Source organism: Geospiza fortis, unplaced genomic scaffold, assembly GCF_000277835.1.
Source record: "Geospiza fortis unplaced genomic scaffold, GeoFor_1.0 scaffold130, whole genome shotgun sequence".
NCBI classification, from domain to species: Eukaryota; Metazoa; Chordata; class Aves; order Passeriformes; family Thraupidae; genus Geospiza; species Geospiza fortis.
Window position 1 is genome coordinate 4221547 of NW_005054300.1, and position 15267 is coordinate 4236813.

Here is a 15267-nt window from a genome sequence, read left to right on the forward strand (position 1 = left end):
CAGAAGTTGAATATTTTCTTGGGGGGTTCTGCCTCATATTTGCAGAATAGGTCTAATTTGAGGGTGATAACTGGATATAAAAGCAGAAATATTTGAAGTATTCAGTCACAGGAGCCTGCTGCTTCTTAGGTCATGGGGAAGTTGAGACAGAAAAACAGAATGAGACTGAGTGGGAGAGAGAAGAGGTGGTGTCCCTTGGGAAAAATGACAAGAACCCCTCAGATTACCTGGCTGGGGGGTGAGATTGGGTTTCTTTGACTCAATAGATCTGTTGGGACTGGTTCATGTTATGATATATAAAATGGCAAACTGAATGCCAAGGTTTTTAGCCTTCTCAAAGGGCAAGGAAGCAAAGTCTTTAATAGAACAATTTTTTTTCCCTTCTGCTTACTGCTTTTAGCTAAATTCATGTTGCTAGATTGGCCAAAAAAAAAAAGTGCATGATGAGTGTGCAAATATAAGTGATTAATTGCATTGCATGGTGCTCGAGCAGGTGAATGTTGATACATAGTGCTGCTCAAAAGTCTTATGTGCATTTGGCAAGTTCTTAGCTCCCCATGCTGTTCTAGTTCATGTGGCCTTTCAGTTTCTCATCCAAATGAATCCCCAGTTTCCAAAATAGCTGTTCTTCAGTCCAGATCTGCCATAAGCTGTATCCTGATGTGTCAAGCAGGTAGATCAGACTTGAATTTGGATGTGATCTTTACCTATGTAGTACATTTATGTGTCCTAGCTAGGCTGTGGCTTGGAGATGAGAACAGAAGCCAGATTCATGGTGCCCAAGCTCTAGCTGAGGTTATAGACCTGCTCCATAAAGTGGGGACTCTAACCAAGACATTAAAGTGGTTTCATTTTGTACTTTGGAAAAAGAAAAAAGCGTGCCCTGGGAGGTGCTGTGATGGGACTCCAGTTTGGTCACCCTGCCTGCTGTTAAACGCCTTGGCTGGTCTGCTTTGGGCCTTGTGGAAGGATGGGAATGTGTTGCACCACTGAGTGGGACTAGGACAAATGCCAGAGTATATTGGTGACTTCAGCCTGGTGGAAGACCCAGTTTGGCAGCTGTGTGAAAATCTTCAAGCAGTTTAACAGATTTGTGTGCAAAATACTACTTAAGTATTCTTAGCTGTTGCTACCTGTAACCTAGTTGGTTGGAATCACTGTTCAGAGAGCCAACTTTCCAAGAAGGAGTGGAAAGAGGACTCAACTTTTTACTTTCACACTCCTGCCTCTAATTTTTGTTGGCTGTATTTTTAAACCTAGCAGATCAAAAATAAAAAAGAAAAAATCCCGAGACCAATAGGCTCCACTTGGCAAAGGTCAGCACTGAATTTTTCTGTTGGTCAGGATTTCGTTGGAAATGCTGCTGAGGGCTGTAAAGAGGGAAGAACTGAACTGGAGCAGCTGCTTGAGAGAGCTCCTGCCATTTCCCATGGGCCAGGCTCATTCTTGAGCTGCTCCCCATGGGGGCTGTGTTATGCTGCTGGTTTTAGCTGTGTGTCACACACACTCCAGGGCTGGAAGCCACAGTCTAGAGTTAAAGCTGCCACTTGTCCAGACTGCTGAAGGCTCACCCAGATCTTGGTTCTTGGAAGTGACAGAAAGTACTATGTGTGTCTTATGGTGGGGAATGAATCCAGGCATCCAGTTCATTGTTTGCTGCTATGATTGCTGAGCATACTCTCTTCTTGGTGGCAATGTGTGCTGTTGGCATGGGCCCCCTACAGCTGTTTGTAGCAGCAAGGCAGGAGGTTAGGAGAGACTTGCCCATGTCCTGAAAGGCTTGCAGAGCACTTGAGCAAGGAAGGTGGATGGTTGGATGGATGCTCACTTGGGGAGAAACTTCTCGTACATCAATCACAGCTGCCAGCCTGGGGTGACCATTGCTCAGTGCATGATGCTCAATCTTGCTTTATTCTTAGGCATTCTTTGGGCTTTGGACAAGGTTTAGGCTAAACTTCTTTGGCTTTGAGTCTTCTGCATTACCTAGGTGATCAGATCCAAACTATTCCCTTTCTGCTTTCCACCCATATCTATCTAATAGCAAGGTGTCACCTGCTTCTGAAATTCTCTTCTGAAAATACAGTAGAGTGTCTTTGTGCTTTGAAAAAGAGCTACTTGGCCAGGCTCAGGGAAGAACTACAGAAATCACAGTGTATTAATAACCCATTTGATAAACTTGCCAAAATGTTTATTTTCGTTTATAATTGGCAATAATCCAGACCTTGAAACTGGATTTGTCCTGAATTTCTGAAGTAACTGTGGGAGATGATAAACTTTTGTCTCTTTGTGACTCAGGGCTGCTACACCAAAACCTCTGAGCTCAAATTATTAGGATTGGGAGGATTGCTATCTGGCAGGAGGGATGAAGATGAATCCCCTTCACTCACAGCTTGTGGCAGTAGTAGTCTTACCTTTAGGAATAATTGATGTATAAATACAGTCTGAATTTTGGTAAGTGGCAATGGGGCTGAAGCGTGACAGGCTTCAGTGCAGGAGTATCTAGATGAGTCAAAGCTCCAATTGTTTAAGGCACACAAAGAATAAAAAATGAACAAAAATCCAGAATACCAAGACAAGAAAAAAACCCTCTCACTGAACAGAAGAGAGATCCTAGACTGGGAAACACAGTTTTGATCTGAATCCATGTTGTCCCCATAGAGATTTGTAGCAGGCTTCATTAGTCTCATCTCACTGCTTACTCTAGGAATGGGTTATTTTAAGAACTGCTTTTCCAACACTGCTGCGATATGATGAACTCTTGTGTACTCTCACATGCATTACATGGCAAAGTCTGTTTTATCTTGTGTGCAGTACACACTTAACCCAATTTTCAGATGGAACTAAGCTCTCTATCTTAACACAGCTCAGGATAAATCACGGGGAGAAGGCTTAAAGAAAACATGCAATTTTAATGTTAATTTTTTATAGCCATATGGTCCTTCTGATAAGAAAGAAAAGAGGCGAAGTTTTCAGGGGAAGGAATTCCATGTGTTTAGAGCTAGGTGTATGATTGCTGTAAGGGGTTAGACTGATCTGAGGATTTTAAGTAGGCTTGCTGCTATTCTGGGCTTTTTTTTTTCCCTTCATCCTTCCCCAAAAGGAGTTTTCCAGAAATACATAAAAGTTTACCCTTCAAGAACTGGCTTTAACAAGAAACCGCAGCTCTAGATCCAAGCTACCACAGTTACTCCTCCCTGTGTGTGGAAAAGTGCAGAGCTGTGCCATTATGTTATGGAATGCCAGGACACTGGGGGCCGTGGGTGCCAGCCAGCCCAGCGTGCAGGCTCTGCACGTGTCCCCAGCAGCTGTGCCCATGTCTGCACTAGGGCTGCACTACCTGCAGTTGGTTCTTCAGCTGTGACTCACCCTCATGGCGTTCACTGGCCGTTTCTGTGGTTTTGGCTGCTTCTGCAGCACTTCCATTGACCAGCCCAGTACTAATTCATTTAGTCTTAATCTGTAAACATTTGATTCATAATCATGAAAGAGCAATATAAAAGCTTGTGCACTGTATGGATTAAAAGAGCAGACATGTTTATAGCCTGATAACAACAGAGTAATCTGGCAAAGATGAGGAGTCTCACATTCCCATATCCAGATGATTTTATTTTTGGAGTCCAGTTGGTGGTTTTCATTTTTGGCTATTGCAAAACCATCATAGGTCGTGGCTGTTGCAACACAGGAGGAGGAGGAGGATGATGTTGGAACGGACGTTCTGCACTCTTATTTAGGAGGCTTTCACAGTAGTTGCTGGTCTCTGAGTGCAGCAGGAGGAATGATGCTCCCTCCTCGCTGCCTGGTGAGGGGGACAGGGTGCAACTGTTGTCACTTAGTAGTGCCAGCTGTGAGGGGCATGGAGAAGCTCCAATGACATTTCTGCTCCGCCCCAGGAAGAGAAGTGCTGAGGTGAGGAGCGGGAGGATTGTAAAGTGGAGCCCTATGGAGAGGAGGAGGGGTATCCTCAAGACTTTAACCGGGAAACGGACTCGAGGCAAAAAGAAATGGAGAGGCAAGCAAACTCTTATTTCAGCCAGCAATCTGTGCTCTGCTCTGGGGAAGGCTTGCAAGTTGGAGCTTAACCAAAACACTGATTCTGCTTTTTTGGAGGGAGAGGAGGGGGGACCTCTACCTGGCACATCAATGTTATCCTGTCCTCTGCTCTCCATTTCTCCTGCCTGGGCTGAAGACACTTTCTAAAAAGTAGGGCTGTTGTGTCAGGGTGGCATTGCAGCTGCATGTGAGCTTGCTGGGGAACTTGTGCCACGCTGCATCCCTGTCCCCTGGCGTACTCACACTGAGCAGGCTGTTACTCTTCAATGCATGCTGTGTCCTGTGGTACAAATTAGACCTGAACTAATTGGCAGGGATGCGGAAGCGCCCAGGGCAGCGGGTGTAATTGGTGCTGTGCTGCCTGTGGTGTTGCCTGTCTTGTTCTTTTGAATCCCCTTTGGAGAGTCTGACATAGTGTAGCAGCAATGTTGTGGGCATCCTGAGTGTCACTGAGCAGTAATTCATCTAAAGCTTGTGGGGGATGGAAGGCTGAGGAGGATTCGAGTCCCTTACCCTACTGACTGTGCCTGAAGGGAATGTAGCAACAACCCGAACCAGGGTACCCAGAAAATGGTTAAAGCTTTTGATTACTGGAAGGAGTCATTTCTCTGTCTTTTCCTCCTCCTCTTCTTCCTTTCTTTGCTCTTACTGAAATCTTCCCCACTGTGCAGTACCTAATCTTGGGTGACCATCACTCCAGGAGCCACAGGGACCCCACGCCTCGAAAGGGGGATATCCTCTAGGCATGATCTGCTGCAGCTGTAAATGAACAAGTTTATTTGACCTTGGTTACTTCCTAGAACAAGGAATTTATCACCCGATTTTTTTTTGTCTTAATAGGAGCCCTGTAGCAGTTATACAAGCGTCTGTTAAAACAATCTCTTAATTGTATGTGTTCCTCCAGCCTCTGTAGTGACAAAGAAATCCTCCTGCAGTGACTACCTTATCCAAGGCAGGGAAGAGAAACCCAGAGAAACCCTGCTGAGTTTCAGATATGAGAAGGCAGATATAATCTTGCCAAAGTGTTTTAAGTGCTTTTTTTTTTTTTTTTGAAGCAGAGTTGAGAGGTGGATTTGAAGCACTGATTCTCCATGTTTCCTGGCAAGGGCATTCCCCTGGCACACAGTCCCTGGTGTGGCCTCTGTGGCTGTGTGGCTGCTGGTGGGGTGTTTGCCAGGCTGGTCCTCTCTTTGTTCCCAGCAGGGACACATGCATCACATGAACACTGCTCCTGCCAGCAAGCCTATGCAGTCTCTTGTATTTTTTTTCCTTACTCCAGTCCCATGAAAACTGTCTAGTAGGTTGGAGGAAGGAAGGCATTTGAGTTGTTGGTTTAGCAGTTATCTTCCTGCATGTCCCCGGCTCCCCTTGCCACTGTTTGGTCCCTCTTGCCTTTCTACACACTGAATTCTCTGCTGGTGCACGTGCATAGACATAAGTCCATGACAGCTTTTGTTTCTGGTTAAAAAACTTGTATTTATCTCAAGACTAAAACAAAGTAGGGGTTGTAGGTATTACTTGCCTAAGCAGGTTGAAGGAAGATTATAGCGCTGATGGATTCTGGACTGGAGAAACAACTGTGTGGGAAACTGTGAAACAGGGGATAGCATCTCATTGTACTCTAGATAGCCCAACTAGCACTGGTCTAAACCAGAGTGCACGAGTCAGGTTGATTGATCATGAAACGAAACATGATGCTTATTTGGAATGGACAGCTATGGTGAAAATTTGTATTATAAATTTCTATGTTGTCAGTTCATGGTCTTCTCCTCCTATTCCTGCTACTGGCTGGGGTTCAACAATCTATAGAAAAGCTAAATCTCTTAAACACAAGCTTCTAGAGGAGATGACTCCTCTTTAAAGAAAATTAACTTGCGTAATTTGAGGAGAGGCAGAGGCATGCTTAGGGAGCAAGGAAGTCTTCTAATTTTCTGGATTTCTTAAACCTGGTCCAAGGGGAGGCATTGTGATAGTGTTTCCTTTCAGGAAACAGTTGAATTAATTGCTTTTTTTCTAGGATTTTCATTTCACAGGATGCTGTTTTAATGGCTGATGCATTCTTTACCTCCTTCTTGGCAGGGATGCTAATTACTTGTCTGTAGAATCACTTTGCATCTCCAGTCCAAACACATATGAGCATGCTGAGTTTGGAAATACAGCACTCAGCATCCTGTGCTTGCTTGTCAGTCCCTTGACTTTTCTGGTGGATAGTTTCAGACCATGCTGCTTCCTTCCCGTCTCTTGTAGCCAATTTGTCATCAGAAATTCAGGAAAACCCAAAGTCTGCTCCTGTCTGTGTCCCTGTTGTGTAAAATGGGACATTCAGCAAGTTGTGTATCTGCTTCTGTCCTCCCTTTTATTTGGCATCTTAATCCAGAGCAACAGGAACTGCCTCTCAATATGTATCATGTTAATTATGCCAGTGTCCCAAACTGCTGTAATTGAGAAAACCTGTAAAATAATTTTGCATTAAGGCATGTTGGCTCTTACTAAAGACCTAAATGGAGCGGTTCTTATGCCTTTTCAAGGCGGTTTCTAGGCCGAGCACAGCCGGTCTGTGCCCGGGTTTGGGAGCGCAGATTCTCTTTGTGCTGCGCTGCAGAGCCGAGATACAGCAGCCCAAGGGCTCCCTCCACATCTGGCACTGCGCTGTGCCTGCCTCGTGGCTCCACCTCGAAATGCATGATTTCGGTTTGGGGGTGAAAAAGTCAGAAATAATAATAATAATAATAAAAAAAAGGCCAGCGGTGTGGGGGAAGGGAAGGAGGGGAGCGTTATTTTGCACCTTTCGTGGCCCCTGTTGGCGTGAGCGCCTGCTCTCATTCATAAATGGCTCTGACAGCCGAAAGCCCTTGCTCCGAAGAGAAATCAAACAACTGGGGGTCGGCTCCGAGGGCTCCAGAGGGGCGATGGAGAGGAGGAGCCGAGCCCCGTCCCGCCGGGGGAATGCGGAACCGCGGGGCTGCCGGGGGCAGGGGGGCGGCCGTGTGTGAGCAGAGATCTGGCGCTATAACTTTTTTTTCTTCTTCTGTTTCAAGTAAACACTCTTCCCCGCCCTCCCCTCGCTCCCTCCACCCCACCTCCCTCTCTTTCAGCCCCGCTCATGTGTTTCTATTTAAGGGCTGCAGTGCAGACGAATATGATTGGCATCTACAGCCCCCTCTTGACTTTCAGCTCAAGCCTTTAGAGTGGAGAAGGAGCTGAGCCGCCAAGGGGAGAGCTGTTTCTTCTTTGGGTTTACTGGGGGAATGGCTCAGCTGTGGATTTATACTGCTTCTGCCCAGGATTTTTTTCTCTGAATGGGAGCAAGGATTGTGGAAACCATGTTGGGAAGAGGTTTATTTTCAGAATCCATCATGAAACTGTGCAACTAATTCACTTTTTTGGCTCCTTTTTGTATTTTTTTTTCCTCCCCTTTTTTCTTCTTCTTCTCTCCAATGTCCCTCTGTGCTGCTGGGTTGTGGGCCAGAGGAGGCTGTTTCTATATGGCCAGCCATTTGGGGATATGCTGCGAGCCAGGGTTGTTTGCTGATTCGCTTGGCTCTGGTGACAAGTTGGCCTGTTGTGAATCGGATGGACGGAGGTCGCTCTCAAGGAGCCATGGCTGGAAGCTGGCTTACGGCTTGCTTTTTCCCTTCCCCAGGTGCTGATGCTAGCTCTGAACCCATGATCCTGGAGCAATATGTGGTGGTGTCCAACTATGAGAAGCAGGAGAACTCTGAGATTAGCCTCCAGGCTGGAGAGGTCGTGGATGTCATAGAGAAAAATGAAAGCGGTAAGTTATATTTGCTGCTTTTCCCTCTTCTGATGGTCTGATTTTTGCATTTGTTCTCTGCTTTCAGTTTCCTCATGACTACTTGTTAGCTATACGTTTGTTCCATCTGGTACAGTTACTATGTCTGGCAGAGGATGTTGAAGTTTTTCGATGTTGATTTGGGCTGGGAGCCAAATGTTGCCTTCTACTGTAAGAATGTTTCATAGGTTTTGTGTGTTAATTAGCCAAGGTACGCTAATGGAAAATGAAGGTGACGGAGAGAAGGATCTGCAGCTAATGAAGCTGATGTATAGTAGGCTGCTATAGCTGCCCTGCTGTCTCTTCAAGTTTCTGTCAGTATTTCCATTACTAACTCCCCTTGCAGAGGATTTATAGGATGAGTGTTTAAAAATTGCTTGGGATGAAACTTGGCTTGACAGCTTAGCCCGTGGCCCAGAGCTCAGTAGGGAGGGGAGAGAATGTGCGTAGATAAATACGTGGCCATGCACAGTTTCAAAACTTCTTGCAGAAGTGTTAATTGGGGAATTTTGAGGCAAAGAGGCAGAGGCTGTCATGTAAAAGCAAGATGAAATCCCCTTCTGCCATGCATGGAATAACCAGCTTGCACTTTGAAAATGAGATTTTTGGCAAATGTTTGTATAGATTTCTTTTCTGTACTCGAACGTTTGGATGCCTGGTAGCTTTGAGTTGGGCAGAACACATGCAGGAGTCTGTGTACGTGTGAGTGGTTGGAGTGGCTTAGCAGCTGGTTTGAATAACTGCCTGTCTTCAGCAGCTCCCCTCCTCCTCTCCAGCACTCCTTGTGTATTTATCCAGAGCTGTTGTCCAGGACTGGTTTCCAGCCCACTCATGACTTGTGTGTCCTCATCCAGAGGAGCTGCTGACATATGGATCTGTTCAAGCCAAGGCTCACGTTGTGGTGCCTACACGTTCAGGGCTCTTGCCACTGGCAGGCTCTGGAGTGTGCTGGGCACAGCAGAGCTTGGGGACACTGGGGCACTCTGATCCAAGGTTCAAATTCAGCTTTCAGAGCTTTGAGCCAGGTTATCCACAGAGATGGCCATGCATTGTATTTTTTCCCCTTCTTTTAATGGAGTGGTGATTTCTCTGTTGTATGAGAGCCTCGTGCTTGTTTGGCTCCAAGTGATACAGTCATTTTCTGGCTGATGATTTCGTGTAGAGTCCAAAAGGATTGTGTGTGGAAAGGCAGTGGGTAGTGTGGGCAGAAATACCAATCTCCTGGGTACTGACTGTATCACTTACAGAACTAATGGAAACCAAACTGCTCACCTGCCCCCTTAACGGCAGTGGTTTTGATTGAAGTGGGAAAAATGTCTTCATTTCTTGAAGTATGTCTGGCCTAGTGGACAAGCATCCTCCCTTCCAAGCCTGTGGCTTCTCATTGTCAGTAGTGGGTGTCCCTGCCATCAGAGCAAGCCTGGTTATATTGTGGCAACTTATATTCCTATTCATGGTATCCTTATCATGGATAATGGCTTATGGAGCCAAGGGAATTAATTGGGCTGTTAAATAACACAAGTGTCTGAATTCCAGTTACAGCTCCTTTGTGTTTTCATTAGTGTGGCCTCTTTGCCTTGCACAGTTCAGACCACATTGTATTGAACCACATGGTATGCAGAGATAGAAATGGAGAATGTCAGGGTTTGAATTAATTAGGAGGTCCTGGAATGGGACTCTTCTCAGGGAACATCCTTGAATTTGGATTATACTTCTTAAAACCATATTTTGATGCTTGCCAGCCAGATTCCTTAATGTCCATGTAAACAAGAAAGGAAATCTGAAGCCTGGAATTCCATACTGTGATTTTGCTCTTTATATATGTACAAAATAAAGATATCTATATGCTTAAAAAAACCCATCAGATAAGCTCATAAGTCACAGATTGGTGATGGAGAGAGCATCACTTGCTTGGATGCCTTTTTTGACTGTTCTTGTAGGGAGCTCATGATTTAATTATTCCAATAACAGGACTCCAAACAGTCACTTAATTCTTACCCTGGTTAAGGATACCACAGGAATGACCTCAATACAGTATCTTGTCTCTTCAGCTACAGCTGAACTTTTGGATGGCATGTAATGAAACTAGCAAAATTTTGTAAAGAGTCAACATTCAAAACATATGAATTATGGCTTGAATTTGACTATCTGCTTAGTGTAAGCAAGCAAACCTAGAAGATGTGGTTATGACCTCTAAGAACATGGGGATATAATTTCCAAGAAAATAAGATTATTGGGCTATGCACATGTGTAATGCTTCATTTGACTATATTGTTGTGTGGACTTTGTAAGTGTTGTGAAGCTCTACCTGTGATGTATAAATTAGGCCCATTCTTCTAATCCATACAAAGGAGATGCAAGGTGACTTGGATGTCACTTGCAGCAGGGACAGTGTCTTCAGTGAAAGGAAGGAAATGTGCCTGGACAGCTTGTTAGCTGACAGCTGAAAAGTCCTGTCAGACTGGACAGTGTGTGTTGGATGTGATGTTGGGCCAATATTTTGAACTTCCTTGTCTGTACAGACATGTATATAGCATATCATGTCTGCTTTGGGTGTCTAACTGTACTTTGGGGAGCTTAGATGTGTGTAAAGGCACAGATGATTGTTTCATTTTAAAACTTTGCCTGAATAGGGTTGCCTGCTGATGCCAAGGACACTTAAATGGTTCTTTTGTTTTCTGGAGCAGAAAAAACTTCAACTTGGCTTTGTTGCATGGCTTTCATAGGAAGGAAACACCTTCTCTTTTCTGGTCAAATGTCCCTATGTTTTTTACACAAGGAACCTCACAATCAGTTTCCAAATGATGGTGCACATTTCACATCCTGCTGGATGTTTTCTTCTGGACACTTCTAGGGCCTGAGCTAGAGTTACCATCTTTTCTGGTGTTTGCTTCCAAATCGCGTGCTTTCCTGAAGGGACCTAAGCTGTGCTTGTTCAGAGCCCAGTGTATAGGGCAGAGGTAGAAGGGGGGAATATTTGGTATTTGATTTATTGAAGCCTTATCTGGTATTTCATGAAGCTTCCTTAGCTTCACCTTAAGTGTGTCACACCTGCTGTATAGTATTGCTCAGTGTTAATTTTCTCATATAGGAGATGGACGTTGTCTCATTTGGTTTTCTCTTTCACTGAAAGAGTTGGATAAGTTGTCCTCATTATTGTGCTGGTGGACATTATTTGAAGTTCAATTTCTGTCCAGTATTATGACTTAGGAGAAAGGTTAGTGTAGTATATGCGGTGAATAACTTCCAAAACCCTTAATCTGAGTTGTGAAGCCTTTGGGTCACTATAACGTGGTTGTTGCTGCAATTACTGTGGAAGCAAGCCTTGCTAGACTTAAATAAAGCTGTTGTACTTCAGAACAACTTTAGTAGTGTACCAGCTCTCAGGCTCCAGCATTTCGTTTTTGTAGCAAACACCTATCTTGGCTCAACAAAAGTTGTTCTTCAGACCTCAATTCTGTTTATGAGATCAAAATACCCAGTGTGCCTGTTGTATCTGATGAATACTTATCTCTTTCTTTTTTTCCCTTAGCTGGGAGGAAAATCTGCATGTAGCAATGGTCACAAATGCATCAGGAGAAAAAATGAGGTTTACAGTCTCTACAGATGTTGTCTGGAAAGGGGCTGTAGTTACAGGGCTTGTGTTTCTTGCTAGAAGTGACTGTGATTTGTTTAAAGGCATGGTGTAATCAACCTGCTCTGTCCAACACTATCTAAACATTTCTGAGTTGTTTCAGAAAAACTATGTGAGTAGTTGACGTAAGTCCTGTCTGTCGACTACATAGGCTTCTTTTAAACCTTAACCAAAAAAAGCCTCATGGAATGACTTAAAAATGTATTTCTGCTGCAGAAAAGAAATGTTGTGACTTTAAAGCAGGAATCTGACAGATTTCTTTAAGGTGGAAGAGGGAGGGCCAGAGCAGCTCCCTCTCTGCCAGGTTTTGCATGGATGTGGCTTGAAATGGTCAAGCTATAAACTGTGTCGGCAGTGTTTGCAATGGAAAACCTGACAGACAGTGAAGTATGAGCACAGTCCCGAGCACCTCTGCCTCTGCTGCTGCTGCTGCTGTGCCTGCAGGCAGGATGGGAGCTCTTTCCTTGCAGCCCCTGGGAGCCCTGCCTGCGGTGGAGACGTCGTGGGATGGCGTTCTCAGCTGGGCTGAGCAGGGCTGTAGCCATTTCCTCTGCAATTACATAACTGCAGACCAATTTTCAGTGTTACAGTACATGTAATACGTAAAACAAGGCTATTATGGTTAGTGTAACTTTATCAGGACCCAAAGGAATCTCTGGGAAGGGAGGCTGCTTTTCTCTCTTTATCTGGGCTGCGGGCTTAGCACTGAAGTATCCATGAGGAAGATCTTTGCTCATCTGGGAGTCCTGGCTTAGAGATCCTGGGACTTGCTGGCTGTCCACACAGTGTCAGGAGATGAGTGTGTGCCTGGCAGTGTTCTCTGCTACACCATTTGGTTTCACTGGTGCTGCTCACTGGCTGCAGTCAGGGCCTGGGAGAGGGACATAGAAAGGCCACAACTCTCAATTCCAGAGATGCACTGGCCTCTGTATTGGAAGCTCCCTGTTCTTAGATTGAGGGCTTTTGGAGTTAGGCTTCTGCCTCTTCATGGGGAACACAGCGCCCTTTATTTGAAGGTGTTGCTTTCCAGGGTTAAGTGGATTTATTTGGTTCCAGAAGGGGTCAAGATTACTTTCACAGTTAATTGCTGCATCTTGGCTAAAGGCACACCCTTAAAGTGTTCTAAGTAGAAACAGAGAAATAGGGTTTCTTGCAACTCATGGACCAATCTTGCATCTTCACATCCCTTCTGCCATGCCTGTCTTTGCAAGTAGCATTGAATTTTATACACCTTTTTTTAGTGTTGGTCAGGCTTTTGTTTTAAATGTTGTAAAGATCACTGTTTCTATCTTGCATCTGCTTTTTTGCTGCTCTACCTCTTTCTCTAGGTCCTTGTCTTTGTGATCCCCCCTCTATACACAGAAGGGACTGTGTGCACTGCTAGAAAATGTCCCTGAGCATTAGTATTATCATGTAAAAGCTGGCCAAACCCAGTACACTTCTGTTTATTCTAGCAGATAAGTGGCAATCTAGCAGCTTGCTAGGTTTCAAATATGACTGCAGCTCTACGCCAAATTGCAAATGCAGTTTCCTAGTTTGCTTGTGAATTGTCAATAGCTTTGCATCCACCGGTCAGGTGTGCTACCAGACACAGAATTGCCAACACTGTGCAATTGGTGTGTGTTGGGTTCCTTTAGAAAGTGAGCTTTTTTTTTCTTCATGTAGCATTTCAAAAGAGTGTAATTCACCAGATATGATGCAGGACTTGATTTCTGTTTGTACACCCAGCTTTGCCCTGCTGTTCGTTCTGAGAAACTACTTCAGTTCTCTGTGTTTCCACTTCCCAGTGTGTCTGTGTATTTGAATTTGAAGCCTTGTAAGAGACCAAGGTCATGATATAAAAAGTAAATACTCCCTCATACAGGAGCCCCTTCCCTTCTTGGTCAGTCCTTGAGCTGTGCCTGGAATTTGAGAAGAAACAAACACTTGTGTAGGTTGAACACTTTTCCTCTAGCACCTTTGGCTTTATCCCAGAGGACAGGTTTAGATGAGTGGCCCCCACTAAGTACCTGGGACAGCTTGTCCAGCAGCTTCTGTATGTGCCAGTGTTCATAACTCTCTGACAAGGAGAGCCAAGCTTAAGGAAGGACCACCCTTTTCCCTCTTTAGAGAACAAAGGTGTGTATCCTTCAATGTGCATTCTGAATGCCACGCTGCCTTGCCATGTCTCCTGCCTTTCTGGCACCAGCCCAGCAGCAGAGGTTACTTGATCCACTTATGAATCAGTTCCTGCCCTGCTGCAGTTTCTGTCCAACGTGTGTACTAATGCAGTCAAACTCGGGCCATCTGAGGAGGCAGGGTGGGTGATTTGGAATTTTTGGCTAGGAGTTACTGGAAAGTTGTTTAATGTCATTAAAAAAAGTGTTTGTAGAAGTTCCTCTCCAAACAGGGACAATGCTGGCAAAGCAGAGATGCTTTCCTCCTTCAAATGTTTGCAGCTCGGGGCTGGAGAAGGGCTGCTCTGGGCAGGCAGAAGTTCAGAGCTCTGAGTAAGGATGCTCAGTGGCACTTGCTTGTCTCACTGCAGCAGTGTCTTTGCCTTCAGGCTTTTTGGAGGCAGTGATCAAGGCTGGTTGTTCTTTTGCTTTGTTCTGCAGCAGTATAAGCAAAGCATCCTGTTGGTGCATCTGGTTGCAAAGGGTGGGTTTTATTTTAAATTTTAGCTGTCTTGGAAACTGCTGTCTCTGGAGGGAGCCTGGGTGCTTGTTTTAAAGTAGTCAGTGGAAATAAAGTACTGATCAGAGGAACAGAGACATCTGCCCTAACCCAGGTTCTGTGCTGGCTCCAAGGGAAGCCTGGGACAAACTTAGAGCAGAGAGGTAAAACTGGATGTGATGATTCGCTCTAGCCAAGTTCTCCTGGAAATCAGCTCCTTTCTGGGAATACAGTGCCTGACCAACCCTGCAAACAGGCACTCCCTCTTCCAGTGGCCTGTTTGCAAAATGTTGAATGGATGGAGAGAATTTGCACTCACACCAGAAACAGCTGGGTCAGCAGGAGATGAGGAGAAGCCCTCCCTCCTCTGCTCTTGCCCTTGGGAGCCCAAGGGTGGGGTGACACTGTCTAATGACTTTAGCAGATGGAGTAAGCTGGAAGCAGCCCTTGACAGCCTGCCCTGAGCTCTCTGGTGATTGTTTTGTAAGCTATTTTCTGAACACCTTTTTTCTTACCTTTTTCCTCATCTGGTTGGATTTTTAACTCTGTGCCTCAATAAAGAGGATGGTAGCTGCTTTCTTTTTCTGGCTGTTTTATTTTCAGCAGTCAAAACGTGTTGGTGTGGCTGAAACTCTGGTTTGATTTTCCACAGTTAAACTTGAATTTACTGTGCCCAGAAAGGAATCATGCCACAACATTTCTGAAGTAGTTACCTCTGAGCTGCAGTTCAAGGCTGCTCTGTACATAGGTTTGAATAATGAGAGGTTGGGACTGAAGTTCCTAGGCCAGCCTATTGCTTGAGCATCACCACATCAGCACCTCAGCTGAGCTTGGGATGTTGCTGCACAAAACAAAATTCTTGAATTATGAATGTTTTGTGATATTTATGTTGCTATCTTGTGATGTCTAAATGGCTTCCTCTGCCCCACTTAGTAACTTTCATGGCAATTGACGTTTGTTTCTGTTTAAGAGCTTGGCAGGCAATTCTGTGTTGGAACCAAAGCAGGGTTGTTAGTACTCTGTTTTGTAGTGGTCCTCTATCACTGTGGAAAAGGAGGTTGTTCTCCACTGCCACCTCTGAAATGCCTGTTGTTTTGTGACTGTGCCAAGGGATTAAGGTGGGCTCCTGCTTTCT

The 15267-nt window shown here is 45.0% G+C and overlaps 1 protein-coding gene across 5 annotated transcripts in view; it reads left to right on the forward strand.

Moving 5' to 3' along the window:
* The window catches only part of SH3PXD2A (SH3 and PX domains 2A), a 191851-nt gene that overhangs the window by 124323 nt on the left and 52261 nt on the right, over positions 1 to 15267 (forward strand). For 3 of the 5 annotated variants that reach the window (XM_031063005.1, XM_031063009.1, XM_031063013.1), the window contains one exon: positions 7694 to 7825. In XM_031063005.1, coding sequence (XP_030918865.1) covers positions 7694 to 7825 — 132 coding nt within the window. Of the gene's footprint in view, positions 1 to 7130; positions 7826 to 15267 lie in introns of those variants that run through there. The other 2 variants (XM_031063020.1, XM_031063017.1) reach the window with 2 other exon arrangements.